Source organism: Silurus aristotelis, assembly GCF_946808225.1.
Source record: "Silurus aristotelis genome assembly, chromosome: 18".
NCBI lineage: Eukaryota > Metazoa > Chordata > Actinopteri > Siluriformes > Siluridae > Silurus > Silurus aristotelis.
This window is the reverse complement of record NC_139591.1, coordinates 12,225,595-12,247,835: the sequence shown is the minus strand read 5'-3', so window position 1 is coordinate 12,247,835 and position 22,241 is coordinate 12,225,595. Positions and strand designations below refer to the sequence as shown.

Below are 22,241 nucleotides of genomic sequence, written 5' to 3'. Positions count from 1 at the left end.
ATAAATTTTTACAGTAGGTTTACAGTAAGTAAAGGTGCCTATCAAGTTTTGTATCAGTTAGAGAGCTACTGCTGACACACAACCTCATTAATGCAGCACCATTATGGGCAAAACTGTTTGTAGTATTCACAATTCTTTAAATATTTAAATAGATTTATTACTTGCTTTTTTATAAAACATTTTTACTGAATATGACATGGCAAATCTGTTCAAATCAAATCCAAGATGGTGGAAAATCTCATTATGGATGCTTATAATCTTTGAACTACTAAATTCTGAAGAAAAAAAAAAGAAGTACTTTTACTAGGATCTCCTGCAGCTAGAATTTCTTGCTTTCTTGCAGATTATCTCTTCATGGTCTTTCTGTCTTATTATGTGCAGCAGTAAACGACCCTGAGTTGTTCCTTTAATGCTTTAATATCACTATGATAGCCTTCTTTCACCTCAGTGATATTTATAATTTATAGTATGTGATGTTACATGATGCAGTTAAAAATTCATTCATGCTGTTATAGCTAGATTGCACTATAGTAATGCCTTTCTTTCTGGATGTTATGGTAAGGATTTTCTAGACTATAACAGGGAGTAAAGCTTTCTCTTACAAAGCCTCACAGTTATGAAACAGCCTTCCAATTAGTGTTTGGGACTCAGACATAGACTCAGTATTTAAGTATATATTTATTAAAAAAGTATATGCTTAGTCAGTCCTTCTTTCTGGATCCGCCTGATTCATCCTGATTCATCCTTAACACAGGTAAGAGTGTTGACAAGGACAAGGCTGGCGTTTACGCTATAATGCTGATTAGAAGTAAGAATGAAAAAAAAAGGTAGTCCTTGAAATAAGTTATTTTTCTGTTAACCACGGTTACCTACAAGGAAACACAAGCAGTCATCACAGCTTTGCACAAAAAGGGATTCTCAGGCAAGGATATTGCTGCTAGTAAGACTGCACCTAAATCAACCATTTATCCATTAATCATGAACTTCAAGCAGAGAGAGGTTTAATTGTTGTAAAAAAGGCTTCAGGATGTCAAAGAACGTCCAGCAAGAGCCAGAACCTTCTTCTGAAGTTGATTCAGCTGGAGGATCGGGTCACCACCATGGCAGAGTTTGCTCAAGGATGGCAGCAGGCAGGTGTGAGTGCATCTGCACACACATTGAGGTGAAGACTTTTTTCGAGGATGGCCTGGTGTCAAGAAGGGCAGCAAAGAAACCACTTCCTTCCAGGAAAAGGAAAAGACTGATATTAAAAAAAAAGGTACAGGGATTGGACTGCTGAGGACTGGGGTAAAGTAATTTTCTATAATAAATCCCCTTTCTGATTGTTTGGGGCATCTGGAAAAAGGTTTGTCTGGAGAAGAAAAGGTAAGCACTACCACCAGTTCTGTGTCATGCCAACAGTAAAGCAACAGTGGGCTCACTCACAACTTTGTGACACAGCCATGAATAAAGAATTATACAAAAACATCCTCCAAGAGCAACTTCTCCCAAACATCCAGGAACAGTTTGGTGATAAACAATGCCTTTTCCAGCATGATGGAGCACCTTGCAATAAGGCAAAAGTAATAATTAAGTGTTTCAGGGAACAAAACATCAAGATTTTGGGGCCATGGCCAGGTAACTCCCCAGACCTTGATCCCATTGAGAACTTGTGGTCAGTCTTCAAAAACCCACAACTTCTGATAAACTCCAAGCATTTTTTGTCAGGATGTGGCCCAGAAGTAGACTGACAGCATGCCACGGCAAATTACAGAGATCTTGAAAAAGAAGTGCCACCACTGCAAATACTGACTCTTAGCATAAACTTAATGTAATTGTAAACAAAAGCCTTTGACACTTATGAAATGCTTGTAATTATACTTGAGTATAATATCTGTAATATCTGACAAAAATCTCTAAAAACACTGAGGAAGATTGGTACACTGGGATAATTAATATTTGTATTATACTGAAAACCTTTGGGACATGGCTGTAGTTTATGAAACCTAAATCATATATGACATCTCAGAAAAATTAAGGATGGTGTCAAAAGTATGCATTACATTAAGACATTTGGCAGATGCCCTTTTCTAGAGCAACTTACAACTTTTACAACCACTAACATCATCATTCTTGTGATGGATTTTTGTTTGTTACCCAATAGAGTAACCACATACTTAATACAAATTCCCCTTTTTTCCACAAAAGGAGTGAAATGTGAAAATCAGTGAAAGGAATTGTATAAATCTGTGAATTTTTCTATCCTTTTTCAGCATAGTTTCAATATGTTCTTCAAATATTTTTCTTTTATGTAACTTTTGGTTTAATCAGGAAGAAAAAAAAACTTTCTCACTTGATGAGTGTCCAAAGTTTTTTCAGGTTTTCAGCAGACAGGATGTAAACAAGATGATGTAGACAGAATGGTATCCTATTGCCCAATAATTCGCCATTATTATGCTAATGAAAAAGTAATCTTGGTTTTGTAATGCGATATGTGAACGCAATCTTGCTTAATCACTTTGAGCCACACCCTGCATCCTAAAACCTGACTGTACAGATCCTGGTCTGACCTAAGGGCACATCTGGAACACATTATTGGGTAGACAATAAATAAAAATATAAAAAATAACAACAACCTAAATTTCACTTCATCTTCAGTTTAAAATTTGTCGACTGGTATATGTATTATATATCAATATACATATATTACTTTTATAGTGCTTTAATGCTTGTTAAAGCCAGAGGAAATTGTGGTAATGAAATATTCCTTTAAATGACATAAGGAAATCACATGCTCTAAGAAGGAAACGCATCCTCTTGTTAAGATTTATGAGTGATTTAAGGTCTTAACAAACAAATCATTGGTCACAACAAATAAGACATTGACAATGTAATCCTGAAACTCTCCTTTTTCCCCCTCAGTATTGTATGTATCTTTTATCTGAAAACTTTAAGGATGTCTACTCTAAAAGTTAATTTAAGATACACACACTTTGTCAGGTAAAATAAAATAAAAAATAAATAAAAAAATCTCTAGTATTTTATTTGGCAATTAGGTCTAAAAAGGATAGAGAGATACTGTACATTAGTGATTCTGACTCACACCTACACACAGTATATCTACATAGAGAGCGGAAAAGGCGATGAGTGAGTGATGGAGCAAGGGTAAATCTGGATTTTTCCTGAATATTTACAAATGCAACCGGTTTAAAGGTGTGCATGCAGCCTTGGTGACTGGTCAGGGTCATCGTGTTATAGCAAGAAGTATTTCCATATACAGGAACAAAGTTGTCAATGAATGTATAGAAATTATTTGTAGGCCAATTACTTATTATGTAAGCTGTTCATGCTCCTAGAATTAGCAGTTAACAAGAGCATGTAGTATCACTTTATACACAATGACAAAATATAGGTGAATGAAGGTGAAGGTGAATGAAAAGATGAATGAAATTCTTAAACATAACTTGTTTTCAGAAAAGTGTAATGGGTTATTTTTAAAGACTGCAAAAGATGTATATATTTTGAGTGAAACATAATGTGAATGTAAACAAATCCAGTGAAGTACTTTAACATTACATTATTTCCACAGTTATGCCAGAACTACAGTATGGATAACTTTTTTTCTCAGCAGTGTTGGGGATTTTACATAGAAAACCACAAAGGCCACAAGATCAGATTTAACAGATTTAACAGAAAAGGTTTGTAAACATGTATAAGAGCAACAAATCATGATTTTCTCATTTTGCCTGCTCATCTTACTTGAAGTCTGATTTGTATAGCGTTTAAGTTTGTATTATTTTGTATCTTCCAAAATAATAAAAGAGTAGAAATAAATACAGGGAAATCAAGAATGGATTTGCTCAGACTGGGAATCCCAGGTTACAAAGAAGTGTCATATTTACATTGCGTAACAAGGAAATAGATCAGACAAGCAAGGTTGTAGTTATTTTTTATTCACTTACAAAAAACAAATCTGGTTTATATAAACAAGTAGTTTAAATGTACTGTTTTTCAATGTTGTATATCTGTCCACACATCTGAAATATATGAGAGAATACTCACATTTTCATACTTACACAAGGGAGTGTATTGAAATTGTCATCGTAGGTGCATGTCCACTGAGAGAGACATAATCTAAAACAAAATCCAGAAATCACAATATATACAAATAAGTATTTGAACACCTGTCTATCAGCTAGAATTCTGACCCTCAAAGGCCTGCTAGTCTGCCTTTAAAATGTCCACCTTCACTACATTTATTATCCTAAATTAGATGCACCTGTTTGAGGTCGTTAGCTGCATAAAGACACCTGTCCACCCCATACAATCAGTAAGAATCCAACTACTAACATGGCCAAGACCAAAGAGCTGTCCAAAGACACTAGAGACAAAATTGTACACCTCCACAAGACTGGAAAGGGCTACAGGGAAATTGCCAAGCAGCTTGGTGAAAAAAGGTCCACTGTTGGAGCAATCATTAGAAAATGGAAGAAGCTAAACATGACTGTCAATCTCCCTCGGACTGGGGCTCCATGCAAGATCTCACCTCGTTGGGTCTCAATGATCCTAAGGAAGGTGAGAAATCAGCCCAGAACTACACGGGAGAAGCTGGTCAATGACCTGAAAAGAGCTGGGACCACCATTTCCAAGGTAACTGTTGGTAATACACTAAGACGTCATGGTTTGAAATCATGCATGGCACGGAAGGTTCCCCTGCTTAAACCAGCACATGTCCAGGAACGTCTTTAGAGACCAAAATAGAACTTTTGGGTCATAATTCCACTAAACGTGTTTGGAGGAAGAAGAATGATGAGTACCATCCCAAGAACATCATCCCTACTGTGAAGCATGGGGGTGGTAGCATCATGCTTTGGGGGTGTTTTTCTGTACATGGGACACCCTGTATTAAGGAGAGGATGACCGGGGCCATGTATTGCGAGATTTTGGGAAACAACCTCCTTCCCTCAGTTGAAGCATTGAAGATGGGTCGAGGCTGGGTCTTCCAACAATAACCCGAAGCATAACCAAGGATAACCAAGGAGTTGCTCTGTAAGAAGCATATCAAGGTTCTGGCATGGCCTAGCCAGACCTAAACCAAATAGAGAATCTTTGGAGGAAGCTCAAACTCCGTGTTTTTTCAGCGACAGGCCAGAAACCTGACTGATCTAGAGAAGATCTGTGTGGAGGAGTGGGCCAAAATCCCTCCTGCAGTGTGTGCAAACCTGGTGAAAAACTACAGGAAACGTTTGACCTCTGTAATTGCAAACAAAGGCTACTGTACCAAATATTAACATTGACTTTCTCAGGTGTTCAAATACTTATTTGCAGCTGTATCATACAAATAAATAGTTAAAAAATCATACATTTTGATTTCCAGATTTTTTTCTTTTTTTTTAGATTATGTCTCTCACAGTGGACATGCACCTACGATGACAATTTCAGACCCCTTCATGATTTCTAAGTGGGAGAACTTGCAAAATAGCAGGGTGTTCAAATACTTATTTTCCTCACTGTGTAAATATATATATATATATATATATATATATATATATATATATATATATATATATATATATATATATACACACACACACTGAGTTCAAAGTTCAACACAGCAGTGGTGTTCATATTTGCTGTGATTAGAATCTAACAAAAGTGCTCGAAGGACAACCTTTTGAATCAGTGACCGGGTCAGGCATGCCCAAGGCTCACCGATACTAATGGGGAGCAAAAGCTAGCCCATCTGGTCTGATCGCACAGAATAATGTGATAGAAAGGTATCAGAAATTGACCTGGTCTTATGAATCACATTTTCTTTTGTTTCATGTTGACGTGTGCGTCACTTACCTGGGAATGGATGGCACAAGGATGCACAATAAAATTAAAGAAAGCAAGCCAAAGGAAGGCAATATTATTACTCATCTACAACATTTATGGTAAACCTCATGTAAACCTTATGTTTAAAAAAATTTAAAATGTAAAAAAAATTTAGCGTGTATTATGCTCATATTACTTTGTATTTTTATTTATTTTTTTACTTGCACCTGATAGCATTTTCACCACACCACAAGTCTCTGTGATCTGTGAGTTTGGCTGTGGTTCCTTCAGTTCCTTCACTAATGTTGATTATTTGAAACAATTGCTTACTATCTGTCTTTTATTATTTTATGATGAGCTATCGCCATCTAATGGCAGCCTGCAGTAACAACATTAAACGTCACAAGACACATCCACAGTATTTATAAAAATAATAATAATAATAATAATGTTGAAAAGAGAGCATTTAATACATGAGCAGTATTTAGTACCAAAGAAAGACTAAGACTTTGTACAAAAACTGTCTCAACATAATTCAGTTACTCTTTTATAATAATTGAACAGCAAATAAAAGTCACAACTGCCGCCAGTAATTATTGCCAATATATGAATTACTACCCAAAAAAAAAAAAAAAAAAGCATTAACCTTATGCAGTATCTCTTCAACAAAAAGGGAAAAAAATTGTGTAATGTAATATTTAGGGTTATCAAATTAAAAAAGGTCCTTTAAAAAATTATTCTCAGTCATTCTTTGACATTAATTAAAGTTAATAGGGTGACTATGGTTTTTTTTATTAAAATATGAAACTTTATTATGCGACTATTTTAAATCATTAAAAAAGATTGTGAGGTAAAAACAGCAAGGTCCCACAATTCTCTCTCACAATCTAGTCTACGCCCTCACGTCCTCATAAGAAAAAGAGAAAAATAAAACCCCATTACTTTCCAGCTTTAACTAAAGTCCCAGATAAACAGTAACTGAGCACTACAATTACTATATAAATACTCTCAGGCCAGGTAGTCCATCAACAATGTCCTTGTGTGGAAAAAATAGAAAAAAAAAAAACCTGTCAACTACATTGCTGATGTGTTACATGGAATGTGAAAGTTCACATAAAAAAAGCACAAAAAAAAGAAGCAATAAGACTGAAGTGAGAAACAATTCAAAGAAGCTGGGCCACATTTCATTGCCGTTGTACACGTCTCTGAAGTCTCACAAGCATCCTAAAATGTCCTCACCAAATATAACAGTTTGAATGCGAAGTCAGTGGATGGAGTCTTCCTGGAAAAGGCCCAGCCCATCAGGAAAAGAGGATTTATCAGAGGACAAAAGTGATCCCTTAAAAAAACTGCTGTGACCCTTAATTGTAAGTGGACTCAAAACATGCCAAAAAATCCTTTAACATTTTCAACATATTCTAAAACATTGACACTATTTATCACAAAGGAACACAAAAATCACCATAAAACATGATCTCAAAAAAATAAAAAAATTAATTTGGTTTCAGTGCTGAGACAATGGTAGTGTTACAGGACGGTGTGCATTGTTTGCTGATCACAACAAAAAAAAAAAGATCCAAGGAAATTTAAGTGAATTGTTTTTTCACAGTGAACTTTGAATGAGCTCAGACTAACTCACATCAGTTCCCAACAAATCTCTGAAAAGCCGCCCAGTGAATTGGTGAAACACAGTACAGAGAACATTTCTATAGTGTTCCCCAGTCTGTTAGTTAGAGTTGGCTAATGCAGCAACAGACACTGCAGTTCAATATGTAATCAAACATCGGTTGTGCTGTCCCGTTAAACAATGCACAAAATTCTCATTCTCATTTTATGGGAAGGCTGTGAGAATTACAATATATATAAACACACAGCATTATTCTCAGATTACATAACTTGTACATTTTGAGTTGTCTTTACATAATAAGGTTTTGGGCTATTACAGCATTACCATCTAACCAAGGTCATAGATATAAACAGTACAAGATAGATATATGTGTATGTATATATGTATATATATATATATATATATATATATATATATATATATATATATATATATATATATATATATATATATATATATATATATACATATACACGAAAACTACAGAAGCTGAACATGTTGGAGAAATGTGGTGCAGAATATGACATTTATAAATGAGTTAAAAACAAATTTTTTCCAATCAGAAAAAAAAAGACAAACTAAAAAGGCGAAACAAAAAAGAACAGTTCCTGCTGCCCGTTCTGGCACTCAGCTGTCTATTGACATTAAAAGTCAGCAAAGGCTTTAACACGATAATGCCTCATGGACACACAACAACCCAATACCCACACAGCAAAGGAAAACAGCATAAGCACCAATGATGAATAAAATCTGGAAACTTTAAACATAAAAAGTAAGAATAAATTGGGGGAAGGTCAGCAGTTAAAATCATTGTCCATGCTTAACAGGTTACATCAAAAAGCTTGTGTGAAACTACTTTATCAGTCTTGCATTCCAAGGTCTTGCTTGTACCTGCAAACCACAGAAAAGAAGAGATCCTTAAGATTCTTGTGCGAGTCCTCACATGTTTCCATCCTCTGTCAAAGAAAGAAAGAGAGAATTTCGAAATAATTTTCTCTGTCCAAAGGAAAAAACTCTGTGTGTGTGTGTATAAAAAACAAAAACAAACAAACATATACAATATATATACACAACATCATATATATATATATATATATATATATACAGTGAGGAAAATAAGTATTTGAACACGCTGCTATTTTGCAAGTTCTCCCACTTAGAAATCATGGAGGGGTCTGAAATTGTCATCGTAGGTGCATGTCCACTGTGAGAGACATAATCTAAAAAAAAAATCCAGAAATCACAATGTATGATTTTTAAACTATTTATTTGTATGATGCAGCTGCAAATAAGTATTTGAACACCTGAGAAAGTCAATGTTAATATTTGGTACAGTAGCCTTTGTTTGCAATTACAGAGGTCAAACGTTTCCTGTAGTTTTTCACCAGGTTTGCACACACTGCAGGAGGGATTTTGGCCCACTCCTCCACACAGATCTTCTCGAGATCAGTCAGGTTTCTGGCCTGTCGCTGAGAAACACGGAGTTTGAGCTCCCTCCAAAGATTCTCTATTGGGTTTAGGTCTGGAGACTGGCTAGGCCATGCCAGAACCTTGATATGCTTCTTACAGAGCCACTCCTTGGTTATTCTGGCTGTGTGCTTCAGGTCATTGTCATGTTGGAAGACCCAGCCTCGACCCATCTTCAATGCTCTAAATAAGGGAAGGAGGTTGTTCCCAAAAATCTCGCAACACATGGCCCCGGTCATCCTCTCCTTAATACAGTGCAGTCGCCCTGTCCCATGTGCAGAAAAACACCCCCAAAGCATGATGCTACCACCCCCATGCTTCACAGTAGGGATGGTGTTCTTGGGATGGTACTCATCATTCGTCTTCCTCCAAACACGTTTAGTGGAATTATGACCCAAAAGTTCTATTTTGGTCTCATCTGACCACATGACTTTCTCCCATGACTCCTCTGGATCATCCAAATGGTCATTGGCAAACTTAAGACGTGCCTGGACATGTGCTGGTTTAAGCAGGGGAACCTTCCGTGCCATGCATGATTTCAAACCATGACGTCTTAGTGTATTACCAACAGTAACCTTGGAAACGGTGGTCCCAGCTCTTTTTAGGTCATTGACCAGCTCCTCCCGTGTAGTTCTGGGCTGATTTCTCACCTTCCTTAGGATCATTGAGACCCCACGAGGTGAGATCTTGCATGGAGCCCCAGTCCGAGGGAGATTGACAGTCATGTTTAGCTTCTTCCATTTTCTAATGATTGCTCCAACAGTGGACCTTTTTTCACCAAGCTGCTTGGCAATTTCCCCGTAGCCCTTTCCAGCCTTGTGGAGGTGTACAATTTTGTCTCTAGTGTCTTTGGACAGCTCTTTGGTCTTGGCCATGTTAGTAGTTGGATTCTTATTGATTGTATGGGGTGGACAGGTGTCTTTATGCAGCTAACGACCTCAAACAGGTGCATCTAATTTAGGATAATAAATGTAGTGGAGGTGGACATTTTAAAGGCAGACTAACAGGTCTTTGAGGGTCAGAATTCTAGCTGATAGACAGGTGTTCAAATACTTATTTGCAGCTGTATCATACAAATAAATCGTTTAAAAATCATATATTGTGATTTCTGGATTTTTTTTTTAGATTATGTCTCTCACAGTGGACATGCACCTACGATGACAATTTTAAACCCCTCCATGATTTCTAAGTGGGAGAACTTGCAAAATAGCAGCGTGTTCAAATACTTATTTTCCTCACTGTATATATATATATATATATATATATATATATATATATATATATATATATATATATATATATATATATATATATATATATATATATATATATATGATGTTGTTTAACTTATATGGTGACTATGGCAATTTTGATAAATGGGCCAAGGCACAAGATGAGTTAGATGAACTGGAGAAGAAAAAGTTACAATGAAAATTAGAACAAAAAAATTATTAGACCAAACATTTGCACCAACAGCTTGATTATTAGTAGAGGCGTGAAACAGATAGACATAATTTACACAAACACATATCTCTATCTCCCTTTGAAAAAATATTTATTTGAAATGAATGTAAATAAATGTAATCATATAGTAATAATTTAACCCAGCCATTAGGGTTGCACAAGCCAGTGCACTCTTAGTCCCAAGCCCGGATAAATGGGGAGGGTTGCGTTAGGAAGGGCATCCAGCGTAAAATATGTGCCAAATCAAATATGCGGATCACGAACCATAATTTCATCGAACCAGATTGGTCGAGGCCCGGGTTACCAACGACCACCACAGGCATTGTCAGCCAACAGGGTACTGGTGGAAATTGGGCTACTGTTTGCCAAAGGAGGAGAAGGAGAGGAGGAAGACATCTACAGAGACGGTGGGGAAAGGAGAAGTGTAGGAGAGTGTAGGATAATGTGGGCACTTTAAATGTTGGTACTATGACTGGTAAAGGGAGAGAATTAGCTGATATGATGGAGAGGAGAAAGGTAGATATGTTGTGTGTTCAGGAGAACAAGTGAAAAAGAAGATTGGAGGTGGGTTTAAACTGTTCTATTGACATGTGGATGGAAAGAGAAATGGTGTAGGGGGGATCCTGAAGGAGAAGTACAGTAAGAGTGTAGTGGAGGTAAAGAGAGTTTCTGATAGGGTGAGGAACATAAGCTGGAAGTTGAAGGGGTGATAATAAATGTCATCAGTGCCTATGGGTACAAGTGGGTTGTGAGATGGAGGAGAAGGAAAAATTCTGGAGTGTTAGATGATGTGGTAGAAGGTGTACCTAGGAAAGAACGACTGGTGATTGGGGCAGACTTTAATGGGCATGTAGGTGAAGGGAACAGAGGTGATGAGGAGGTAATGGGTAGGTATGGTCTTAAAGAGAGGAATGTGGAAGGGTGAATAGTGGTGGATTTTGCTAAAAGGCTGGAAATGGCAGTGGTAAATGGGTATTTTAAGAAGAAGGAGGATCATAGGGTGAGGTATAAGAGTGAAGGAAGGTGCACACAGGTGGACTATATTCTATGCAGGAGATAAAACCTGAAGGAGATTGGAGACTGTAAAGTGTTGGCAGGGGACAGTGTAGCTAGACAGCATCAGATGGTGGTCTGTAGGATGGTTTTGGAGTTGAAGAAGGAGAGGAGTAGACTGTAGTGTGAGATTTAGGGAAAAGGTCAGACAGGGGCTCAGTGGTGGTGAAGAGGTGCTGGATGATTGGCAACTACTGCAGGAGTGATAAGAGAGACAGCTAGAAAGGTACTTGGTGTGACATCTGGAAATAAAAAGGAAGACAAACAGAGGTGGAATAAGCAAGTGCAGGAAAGCATAAGGAGAAAGAGGTTGGCAAAACAGAATTGGGATGGACAGAGAGATGAGAAAAGTAGGCAGGAGTACAAGGAGATGCAGCAGCGGGTAAAGAGGGATGTGGCGAAAGCCAAGAAAAAAAAGGCATATGAGGAGCTGTATGAGAATTTGGACACTAAGGAAGGAGAAAAGGATTTATGCCAATTGGCCAGGCAGAGGGACTGAGCTGGGGAGGATGTGCTGCAAGTTAGAGCAATAAAGGATGGAGATGGAAATGTGTTGACTAGTGAGGAGAGTGTGTTGAGAAGATGGAGAGAGTATTTTGAGCAGCTGATAATTAAGGAAAATGAGAGAGAGAAAAAGAGAAGGTTAGATGGTGTGGTGATGGTGAAGCAGGAAGTGGATAGGATTAGTATATACCTCCACCTAAGGAGGAAGTGAGAGCAGCTATTAAGAGGATGAAGAGTGGAAAGTCGGTAGGACCAGATGACATACCGGTAAAAGCATGAAGATGTTTAGGAAAGATGGCAGTGGAGTTTTTAATCAGGTTGTTCAAAAAGATTTTGGAAGGTCAGAGGATGCTTGAGGAATGGAGAGGGAATGTGCTGGTACCGATCTTTAGGAATAAGGGAGATGTGCAGACCTGCAGTAACTCCAGGGGAATTAAGTTGATCATTCACACCATGAAGTTATGGGAAAGAGTAGTGGAAGCCAGGCTGAGAGAAGAGGTGACCATCTGTGAGCAACAGTATGGTTTCATGTCAAGGAAGAGCAGTACAAATGCATTATTTGCTTTGAGAATGTTGATGGAGAAGTATAGAAAGGGTCAGAAGGAGTTGCATTGTGTGTTTGTGGATTTAGAGAAAGCGTACGACAGGGTGGCGAGAGAGGAGTTGTGGTACTGTATGAGGAAGTAAGGTGTGTCAGAGAAGTATGTGAGGGAAGTGCAGGACATGTATGAGGACAGTGTGACAGCAGTGAAGTGTGCAATAGGAACGACAGACTGGTTCAAGGATCGGCTCTGAGCCCTTTCCTGTTTGCAGTGGTGATGGACAGGTTGACGGATGAGGTCAGACAGGAGTCTCCCTGGACTATGATGTTTGCGGATGATATTGTGATTTGTAGTGAGAGTAGGGAGCAGATTGAGAAGAGCCTGGAGAGGTGGAGGTGTGTGCTGGAGAGAAGGGGAATGAAAGTCAGTAGAAGTAAGACAGAGTACATGTGTGGGAATGAGAGGGAGGACGGTGGTGTTGTGCAGTTGCAGGGAGAAGAGGTGGAGAAGGTGGAGGAGTTCAAATACCATGGTTTAGAGACAGTGGCATTGAGGAGGTGGAGCTGGAGGTAGCAGAGCTGAAGATGTTGAGGTTTTCGTTGGGAGAGACGAGGATGGACAGGATTAGAAATGAGTTTATTAGAGGGAAAGCGCATGTAGGACGTTTTGGAGACACGGTGAGGGAGGCAAGATTGAGATGGTTTGGACATGTGCGGAGGAGGGACATGGGGTATATTGGAGAATGCTAAGGATGGAGCCACCAGGAAGGAGGAAAAGAGGAAGGCCAATGAATGTTATGAATGTTGTAAGGAAAGACATGCAGGTAGTTAGTTTGAAGGGGGCAGATGTAAAGGACAGGGGGGTATCTAGAAGTATGATCCGCTGTGGTGACCCCTATTGGGAGAAGCTGAAAGAAGAAGAAGAAGATATCGCAATAATTTATCTCAAAGTCAGATTTAGCACAGAATTGAAGATCTAATGACAAATATATAAAATAACTAAAAAGATTTTTAGTTCGGTCAAACATCGACAACTTTAACTTGTCAATACTGGAAAATGAACATGATATAAGCTGTATAATAGACAAGTTGATATGCATTAATCTAATTAATTTAAACACAATCAGCAGGGGTAATCACTATGTGCTTCCTACTGGATGGTATTTACCTACGAGCTGCACATTAAAGGTCTAACGCACATCCAACCAATGCTAATCTCTTATTTTATAAAATATATTTAATACTGTAGGATCTAAGCACAATACAGGACTATATCCCTTATTGTATTAGCTAAGCTTTGGTACCAATGGTATGATATTTGTATAGGTTAAATACTATCATGTATATTATACATATTATATGTACGATATATCAATTGCACACTAACAAAAGAGTCAAGTGAAAAACACATACAATCTACTGGAAAAACAAGGGAAAAGTGGATAGACTGCAGAATTACTGGTACCCTTCAAAGAAATTAGAAAAAAATATATAGGTACAGAATGCAATAAAGTATATTTTATTTGGAAACAGTAGTTTTACAGTTGCAATCATTTATGAAGCACTGTCAAACATTCTTTTTCGATACTATTTAATGATTTTATACAAACATTTTGCCCATTTTTGCTCTTGAAGGGTGTCAATAATTCTGAATTTGTTGCAATAAATGGCATCTAATACAGGAGAAATAGGAATATACCTATTTAGGGAAGGATGGAATTTAGGACTTGACTGTGTGTAATAGAAGTGAAATGCCAAGTTAGCAGCAAAACGACCATAAGGAAACGTTTTCTTCACAAAATAAAAAATATGGTTTTGATGGTCATGAAGTATTAGAGGAAAAAAATAAACATTCATGTCATTTTCTAAACAAAATAAGGGGGTAACTCCATGAAAATGGGAAGGAGGGGGCAGTACATAAAGGCTGCTTCAATCACAAACTCATGCTGAAGCACTGAACTTGCCTTTACCTCTATACATTAACAGTAGTTGTCAATTGCATCAAAGAATGAAAAGTGAAGTGAACAGTCTAGGGTTGTCATCGAAGAGAAAAGAAAATAAAGACAAAAACAAAGAACAAAATGTTTAGTTAATATTAAAACAGATTGTTAAGCAATTTTGTAATATCATCAGCCAGTTAGACAATTTCACCCTGAAAATACAAAACTGTATAGAGAAATAGAAATATTCTTGGCTTTATCGTCACCGTGTGTGTGTGTGTGTGTGTGTGTGTGTGTGTGTGTGTGTGTGTGTGTCTGAGGTGTAATTTTATTCTGCAAAAACACTTTGCTTGCAAACACTGTCCATTACCAAATGTTACGTTGATTGTGTCCATGCCTTCAGTCACAGCTCTGTACCTTGGGTGACGTTCTTTTCATTTAGGAGTTTGGTCTGGCTGTTAGGAAGGACCTTAATCTCTGGAAGACCAGGGCTCTGTGATGCCCGAGATGCCATCAAGGCATTGAGATACTGCAATCGAGTTACCTATGTGAAGACAGCCATGTCAATGTCAGAAATTGAGAAATAAAATAAAAATAAAAAACACTTCTATTAGTCATATAAATTATAGACTGATGTGTGTTACTACCGTAGCACCAAGGGTGCACTTGGAAAGCGAATTGAAATGTACCAAACTTTAAAATGTATATCTAGATCCTGTTTACGTTATTATAAGATACACATACAAAGGTAAAAGGTGGATATATATGAGATGTGCATTGACTCTACATCAAGCCAACCATATATCTTTATAATATGAGAATTTGGCAGGTGGACTGGCAGCTTAAATTCCCACCACAGGCATTCAGTTGTGTTTAAATCCAAATAAACATAGCATTTATAAAACACTGATTTTGATTTATCAGAGCCATTTTACTGATAATTTCAATATATGGACTGTATGTTTTGCTGGTGACATTATTTTGTAAAATATTTGGCCATGTCGAAGACAATATACATAATAACACTATTTATAGATATAGATAGAGCACCTTATTAATCCAAACCACTAACTGAACATCATCATCAAGGCATTAATATTTTCCACAGCCATATACATATTTCATAGTAGGTACTTTGTCTAGTTTGCAGACCATGTTGGACACAATCTATTCTAACAATGCTTTTGATGGTTATTAATTCTGAGCAGCCATATTGTGTTATCCTGCACTGCAAGTACATGTTAAAAAAAGCTCTATTTACAATGAAAAGTTGAGAAGCTTTGCGTTTTACCCTGATGAGCTGCAAGTCGGTGAGGGCTCGAACTGTGTAGTCAGGACAGTAACTGGATGGGCTTGTGGCTTCTCCCAGGTCAAACGTGTCTCTGAGGGAACGATACTGTGTGGACACTGGAGACTGATGTACTAGGAGAACATAAATGGATTATAAATTCACCTAAAAAAACTAACCATTAGCTACAACACAGATGTGCATTAACCTACGCACACATGAACCTTAACGCTTTCAATACACTTTACCCAATACAGTCAATGTTATATACTAAAATGGATTGTAATAAATGCTAAATGAGTTGTTCTGGAGGAGGTAGGTGGGTAAAAACCTTTTCTAGATTTACACTTCAAATAAAGCCATACCAGAGGATGGTGCTGACAGTGCTGATACCCCGTAGTAGGTGAAGGCGCCATTCTCAAACTTTAGCCCTTCTTTTCCGATCTCCACTTCCACACGGCCCTACACACAACAGTGACCAGACGATGATCATGTGAACATAAATAGGATCCAAACATTTAATTATTTGCGCATCTGTGATTGGGTATGTGTCTTTTTATTCACTATACATTTATTTCATTAGCAATGAAACCATAATGCTACACAGTGGTAAACATGGCCTTGTCCCAACTTTTTGGAGACCTGTTGCAGCTATCAAATTCTAATTCATTTCAAACACACTCACTCACACACAAATACAGACAGACAGACAGACAGACACACACACACACGGGGGTTGAAATGAAAACAAAAACATTTCTACAGCCCTCAAGTGACTGCCTGCAATAGAATTTGTAAGCCTGTATATGTTTGTAATGGGGAATCAGGGCACAATCACAATTCTTTTGAAGATATGCAAATGACCGACTCACCTGCAGCAGCAGAATGAAGTAGTCCACTGGGTGATTGCGCGTATAGAGGTAATGGTCAGGACTCATTTTGTTGTTTGGGTCAAACTTCACTTCTTGATTAACACTGGGATGTCGCAGGAGATGAAATAAGACTTTTTCTGACACTCGCTGTGGGCAGAAATGCTCCACTTCTGCAAGAGACAGGTGAAAGTCATAGGAAAAGATGATGAAATCATCAGTCATAAATATTCAACAATTAAGAAACAGACAAATTCACACAGTCTATATACTAAATTAAAGTTACCTCTTGAACAGTACAACATGTCAAGTTATTTGAATGTGTATGTTAAGCAGCATGTGATGATAAAACAGAGACAGCTTTGTTTGCAAGTACATACACATCTACAGCAAATAGTTTCCAGTATAGCTTTGTTGAGAATATCTGGTATGCACTAAACCATTATTGACCATGATGTGGTTTAATTAAATTCACCCTGCACCTTTCTTGCTGCAGAAGGTTTATATATTTTTATTAAAGTATTCCTGCTTAAGTATATCAGGAACACTTTGCCTTTCATATTGAGCTACAGTCTAATGAGTAGCTCGCATCTACAATGAGTGTTCAATGAGTAGCTTGCTTCTACAGCAGAAAAAAATGCTGCTTGTAGCCAAAAGAAATACACAGTAGACTGATTTAAAGTTAAATGTCTTCTCAACTGCACCACACACAAGAAAACAATTTTAATGTACTAAATAAACCAAAAACTACAAGACTTTTAACATAGCTAAAAATAATACAGAAATAGTTGTAAACAAGTTGTTTACATAATCAACTACCTATTTAGTTTTAGTGCCAGTTCTTTGTTTTCTGTTATTTGTGACCCAAGCACACTTAAACATGGTTTGTTTAGATTATGGCACTTGATTTATTACCAATAAATAAACATGGGTACAAATGTGAAAGTAAAAAGGAAATGTACTATTCCGTGTTGTAAGAATTGCTAGGGGTATTTTGATTAAACACAGCATTTCCATGATCCAACAATCATAAATATAAAAATAATGCAGGGCAAACATCAAAAATAAGAAAACACAGAAGCACAATGTACAAGTTGACACACTGCCAGTCATATTACCATGTGTACACACTTCCATGCACCGTAGCATCAAAGAGCAACATATCAGCATAATCTTTGGGCTGACAAAATGTTTCAGGGTCCATTTCTCCTGTCTTTAAAACTTTTCTGATTATTTAGTTTTAATTACACAAAAACAACAAGGAAAGAAGATTCTCGTGAAAATTACAAAGTATAACAGTATTATTGCAAAACTGTATTGACTCAAAACAAGCACAGAAACACAATGTTCAGACCTCTGGATAGAAAGCGGTGTGTAGCAAGTAGAAGCTGAGGAGACGTGCGGATCTTCGCCTCGCCTTCAGGCAACTTAAAGAGAGAGAATTCTTCCTGCACTGCACGTGGCTCTAAAGGGATCTCTAGTGGGGGAAGAGGGCGCTTCACTTTCATGTTCACTGTGGGATTAAAAAAAAAAAATGGGCAAAAAAAGTTTTAAAAACAATGTATTCAGAAGGTAGACACAAGGTAACATCTAAGATACTCACTATAGCCATCAGACTCATCCAGGATCTCTGACTTGATGATCTCCTCGATCACATCTTCAAGGGTGACCAGACCCTGCACCTCATAAAAGGGGTCTCCCTCTCCCTCATTATTCACCCTCTGTACTATGGCCAGGTGAGAGTTTCCTAAGAGAAGCAAGATGCTGTCAGGAGTAAAGTGCTTCACAATGAATCACAACATTTCTTTTATTTGCAACAACAGTCAGTGGTACTGTTTAGTGTCTTCCCTGCTCTCAACACACCAGATATTACTAATCATCTAAAAAACATCCAGAGGGTGTTTTAGAGCAGGAGAATACTAAATTGTACATGACTGAATGTACTTCAAGACCAGGGATGGGAACTGGTCATCTAGAGGACTGGATAGCATCGAAGATTTTTAAAGTCTGCCTGGAAAATCACCTTTTTTAAACTCCTCAAGCATGGCATCCAGCTTAGTGTCATTGAAGACGAAATGCAGCGGGTGGTTGTAGAACTTGGTGATAGTGGTCATTGGTGTGCAGTCGGCAGGATCCACCAAGGCCAGGTCCTTGATGTAAAGGATCTCCACGATGTTAGAGCGCTCCTCCTCGTACACGGGCACGCGGGTGTAACCGCTCTGCATGATCTCGGACATGGTGTTAAAGTCCAGCACGGCCGTGGAGGGGAGCATAAAGCAGTCCTTCAGTGGCGTTAGAATGTCCTCCACCGTCTTGCTCCTCAGCGTCCCACGCCGGAACTCCTCTTTGACAAACTCGCTGTATGGATCGTTTACGTTCGTGCGGATCAGCTCCATCACCTTTTCACGCACTCCGCAAGTACTTACGTCACGCCTAAATGCCAAATCCAAAAAGAGACCCAAGAGGCAAGACAGGGGGCATGTGATGATCAGACAGCTCTTGGCAATCCAAACTAGACTCGGGGCGAGATAAAAGCCATAACCCGAACTTATGATATGGGGCAACAACTCGGCGACTACGAATATAAGTGCAGCACATGCAAATGCAGCTGGAAGGATGGATGCGAAGGCACGGTAGAAGACCACACCAAGCACCGAGTGGCCCAGTGCACACAAGAAAAGCAGAGAGCAAACAAGAAAGTTTCCTCTCCTCCGAATTGGCTCCAGGCGCTTCGCCAGACGTCGCTCATCTTCTGATCCACAGCTGTGCAGTACATAAAGCTCCAGAGGGTCAAGCCAAAGCAAACTGAGATGAAGGCATCTTATCAGTGAGCATATGAGGACTACTAGGATGATGATAACGGCTAGACCCCAGGTTGGGATCCATTCGGGTGGCAGATCTGGGTCTTTTAAACAGAACCTGTCCGGGCCCGCTGGCTGCCAGTTTTCCCCATTGAATACGCACAAGCAGTAGAAAACCGAATGCGTTTCATCGTTTACCTGATCCGAGATGTTTGTATCCTCAGTTTGGACTACTATTAAGCCTCCGTTTTCCTCGTCCGGATTAAATTCTTCGCGCACTTGGAAAGCAGAAGTATTGCGCAACGTTTCTTGGTTACAAGCGTCCTCAGCGACACTCGCATCCGCTCTAACGAATGCAAGCCACGGCCAAGTCCCATTCAGCAGGTAGGAACCGAACAACCGGAGCTTAAAAGTGGAGCCAGGCGCGGCGGTCAGGATTCTCCCACGCATGTAAACACGGTCGCTGGCCTCCTCTAGTCTCAGACCGATGACCCGCAGCGACGTGTTTTGGCTGCATGCGCCAGAGCCAAACCAGCAAGCCCACAATATCATTAACAGGATACGTAGCTCCGCCGAGCCAACCACCATATTGGAATCAGGCAGCTCGGTTTTAGTCGCTAATCATGTGACAACCGGTCCGGGGCTAGCCTCCTACCACTTTTTTTCTGGTTGCCATAGAAAACAACGACAGAAAAGTCCTCACCAGTGCCGCCATATTGGATAAGATGCACATAAAGGAAAAACAAAACAAAACCAAAGCAGATACATAAACAGCGATCGGAGCTGAAATGAAGAAGACCGTTGCCTTTTTTTAATAGCGGAACTACGTGAAGTCGTTCATAGACCAATGAGAATAGAAGATCGTGTGCGACCAATAGAAATAAAAGATAGAGAAGCCACGCCCACAATGGCGTGTTAGGTATGTGAAATAAACACAGAGAGGCGAGGGAGCTGAGCTTTCAAAAACAAAAACTGCGGTTTTTTTTCTCCCTTTTCTAAAATTACACTTCGGCTGACAAAAAAAAGGAAAGCACATACGGGTCGTTTACCAAGTAATTCAGCAAACACTATTGCATTTACCTCTAGATCTAAAATGTCATTTTATAAATCATTATAGTTTCCTTAATAAAGTGCAGTTATATGAGCGACGGTTCTTTTGATCGTTAATACAGGTTACTGCTGTGGAATACATACAATTAATATGGTATTCGAATCATCTTTCTAGGGTGGCTATCCAAACTCCAAATGCAATAAATAGATAGGTAGATCATAAGATTAATCCTAGAGGAAGATTCACAAATTACTCAAATTTTTTTTTTTTTTTTACAAAATAAATAAATAAAATTAACAAGGAATTGAGTCAGCACCCTACTGCTTCTACAGAGCTGATGCAAGGTGCTGCCTGTGCTATCGCATATGGTCGTCAGCTTGTTCTTAGATGCTTGTAAAAGCATAACAGCTGGATCAGATGTGGAATGAAAGGCAAATGCTCTTGGATTTAACCACGCCCCACGAGGGCATAATATAGGCCTGTATTTACCTACTTCACATTCTTAAAATTTGACTCTACTTAGTTATTTCCCATCACGAATACCTTGCAAAAGTCCCAGGAACAGTTTGCATATTGATCAAATTTAATTTATTCTGAGTGGTGCCGGGCTAACGGTTTTAAAAGACAATTTTTGGCTGCATAAGCAAATGAATTAATAGGAAAAAAACTCACAATCCACCTTAATTTACACAATATATTTGTTTATAAAAAAAAAAAAAAAAAAAAAAAAAAAAAAAAAGAAATTTGCATCCGATGCCAATTTGAGGTACAATGGATCGTTTTATGTTTTTGGTTGCTAGAGGAAAGATTTAACTATTGTGACTTTCGTTAATTTTTAACACTATCAAATGCCTGCTAAAAGCAGATTGGTCAATGGCAGACATGCTTTATAAGCAATCAGGTTGTCACGAATAATTTAATCAATCTATTTACAATAAAGATAGAGCATACAATAAGCTACAACGCTGCTTAAGTGGAAGCCATAGTGTTCATATATCTCAACATGTTTTTGACACTTTTATATACTGTGCAAATAAAGCATGTGAAGTGGTGGAGCTAAGAAGTTCTAATTGCAGATAAATTCAGTTCTTTTTTTTCTAGACTGGACTATTAAATCAGAAAAATATCCAATAGAAATCTGATAACAGTGCTTAACTATTGTTCAAAGTTCACTAGTAATTCTGTAACCATACGTGCCCTAATTCATTCATGATGTATTCAATCACGTTACCTCATTATTTAAAATTAAAAATGATTTAAAAAAGACATTCACTTATATAGCCTTTCTTTTAAGTTTGAAGAAGAAAAAACATTTTTTCATTAGAAATTCAATTGCAATTAATAATTTTTTACAGCAATAACCTTTGTGAAATATACTATCTGTGAATTTTAAAGTAGATATTTTACCTGTGACATGGCAATAATTATTATTTGATATACTTTTGCAAAAGTTAGAAATATTCATAGAATCAGTTATAGTGTTATATTTGCAACGTTATAATTGATGGTATACATAAACTGAACATTATTTATTTCATTATTCCTGTCAGCCTTATGCCAGATCCTGCCCTTTCCTGATAATAACCCCTCATATAATATCTCGGTCTTATTACACAATAGGACAATGTGCATATGATCAGACGTGGGAAGAGAACACACGAAGAACATACTTCCTTCAATAATTTTGAAAGAACTTGCAATCCTATAGTCAAAATGCTACATTAATTTTATATATGGAGGAAAAACCAAATATTTAAAAAGCTAAAGGGAAATAATAAAAAAAAGAAAAAAAAATGAAAAGAAAAAAAGTTAAAGAAATTAAACAGCGGGAACAGCTTTA

At 37.9% G+C, this 22,241-nt stretch overlaps 1 protein-coding gene across 8 annotated transcripts; it reads right to left on the bottom strand.

Annotated features, from left to right (window-relative positions):
* Nucleotides 1-6,242: 6,242 nt before the first annotated feature.
* Nucleotides 6,243-20,851, bottom strand: cnnm3 (cyclin and CBS domain divalent metal cation transport mediator 3). 8 transcript variants are annotated; one of them, XM_083569091.1, is made up of 10 exons: nucleotides 18,573-20,851; nucleotides 18,153-18,296; nucleotides 17,904-18,062; nucleotides 16,553-16,722; nucleotides 16,046-16,142; nucleotides 15,684-15,814; nucleotides 14,810-14,936; nucleotides 14,423-14,481; nucleotides 7,867-8,379; nucleotides 6,243-7,798 (listed from the first exon to the last, which is right to left on the bottom strand). In XM_083569091.1, exons 1-8 carry the CDS (start codon nucleotides 19,936-19,938, stop codon nucleotides 14,432-14,434), a joined length of 2,244 nt encoding a protein of 747 aa, XP_083425217.1. In that variant the 5' UTR covers nucleotides 19,939-20,851; the 3' UTR covers nucleotides 6,243-7,798; nucleotides 7,867-8,379; nucleotides 14,423-14,431. The 8 variants fall into 8 exon arrangements, with proteins under 8 accessions (XP_083425217.1, XP_083425223.1, XP_083425222.1 ...); XM_083569097.1 differs by having other exon boundaries at nucleotides 6,243-8,379; nucleotides 14,763-14,936; XM_083569096.1 differs by lacking the exon at nucleotides 14,423-14,481 and having other exon boundaries at nucleotides 14,763-14,936.
* Nucleotides 20,852-22,241: the final 1,390 nt, after the last annotated feature.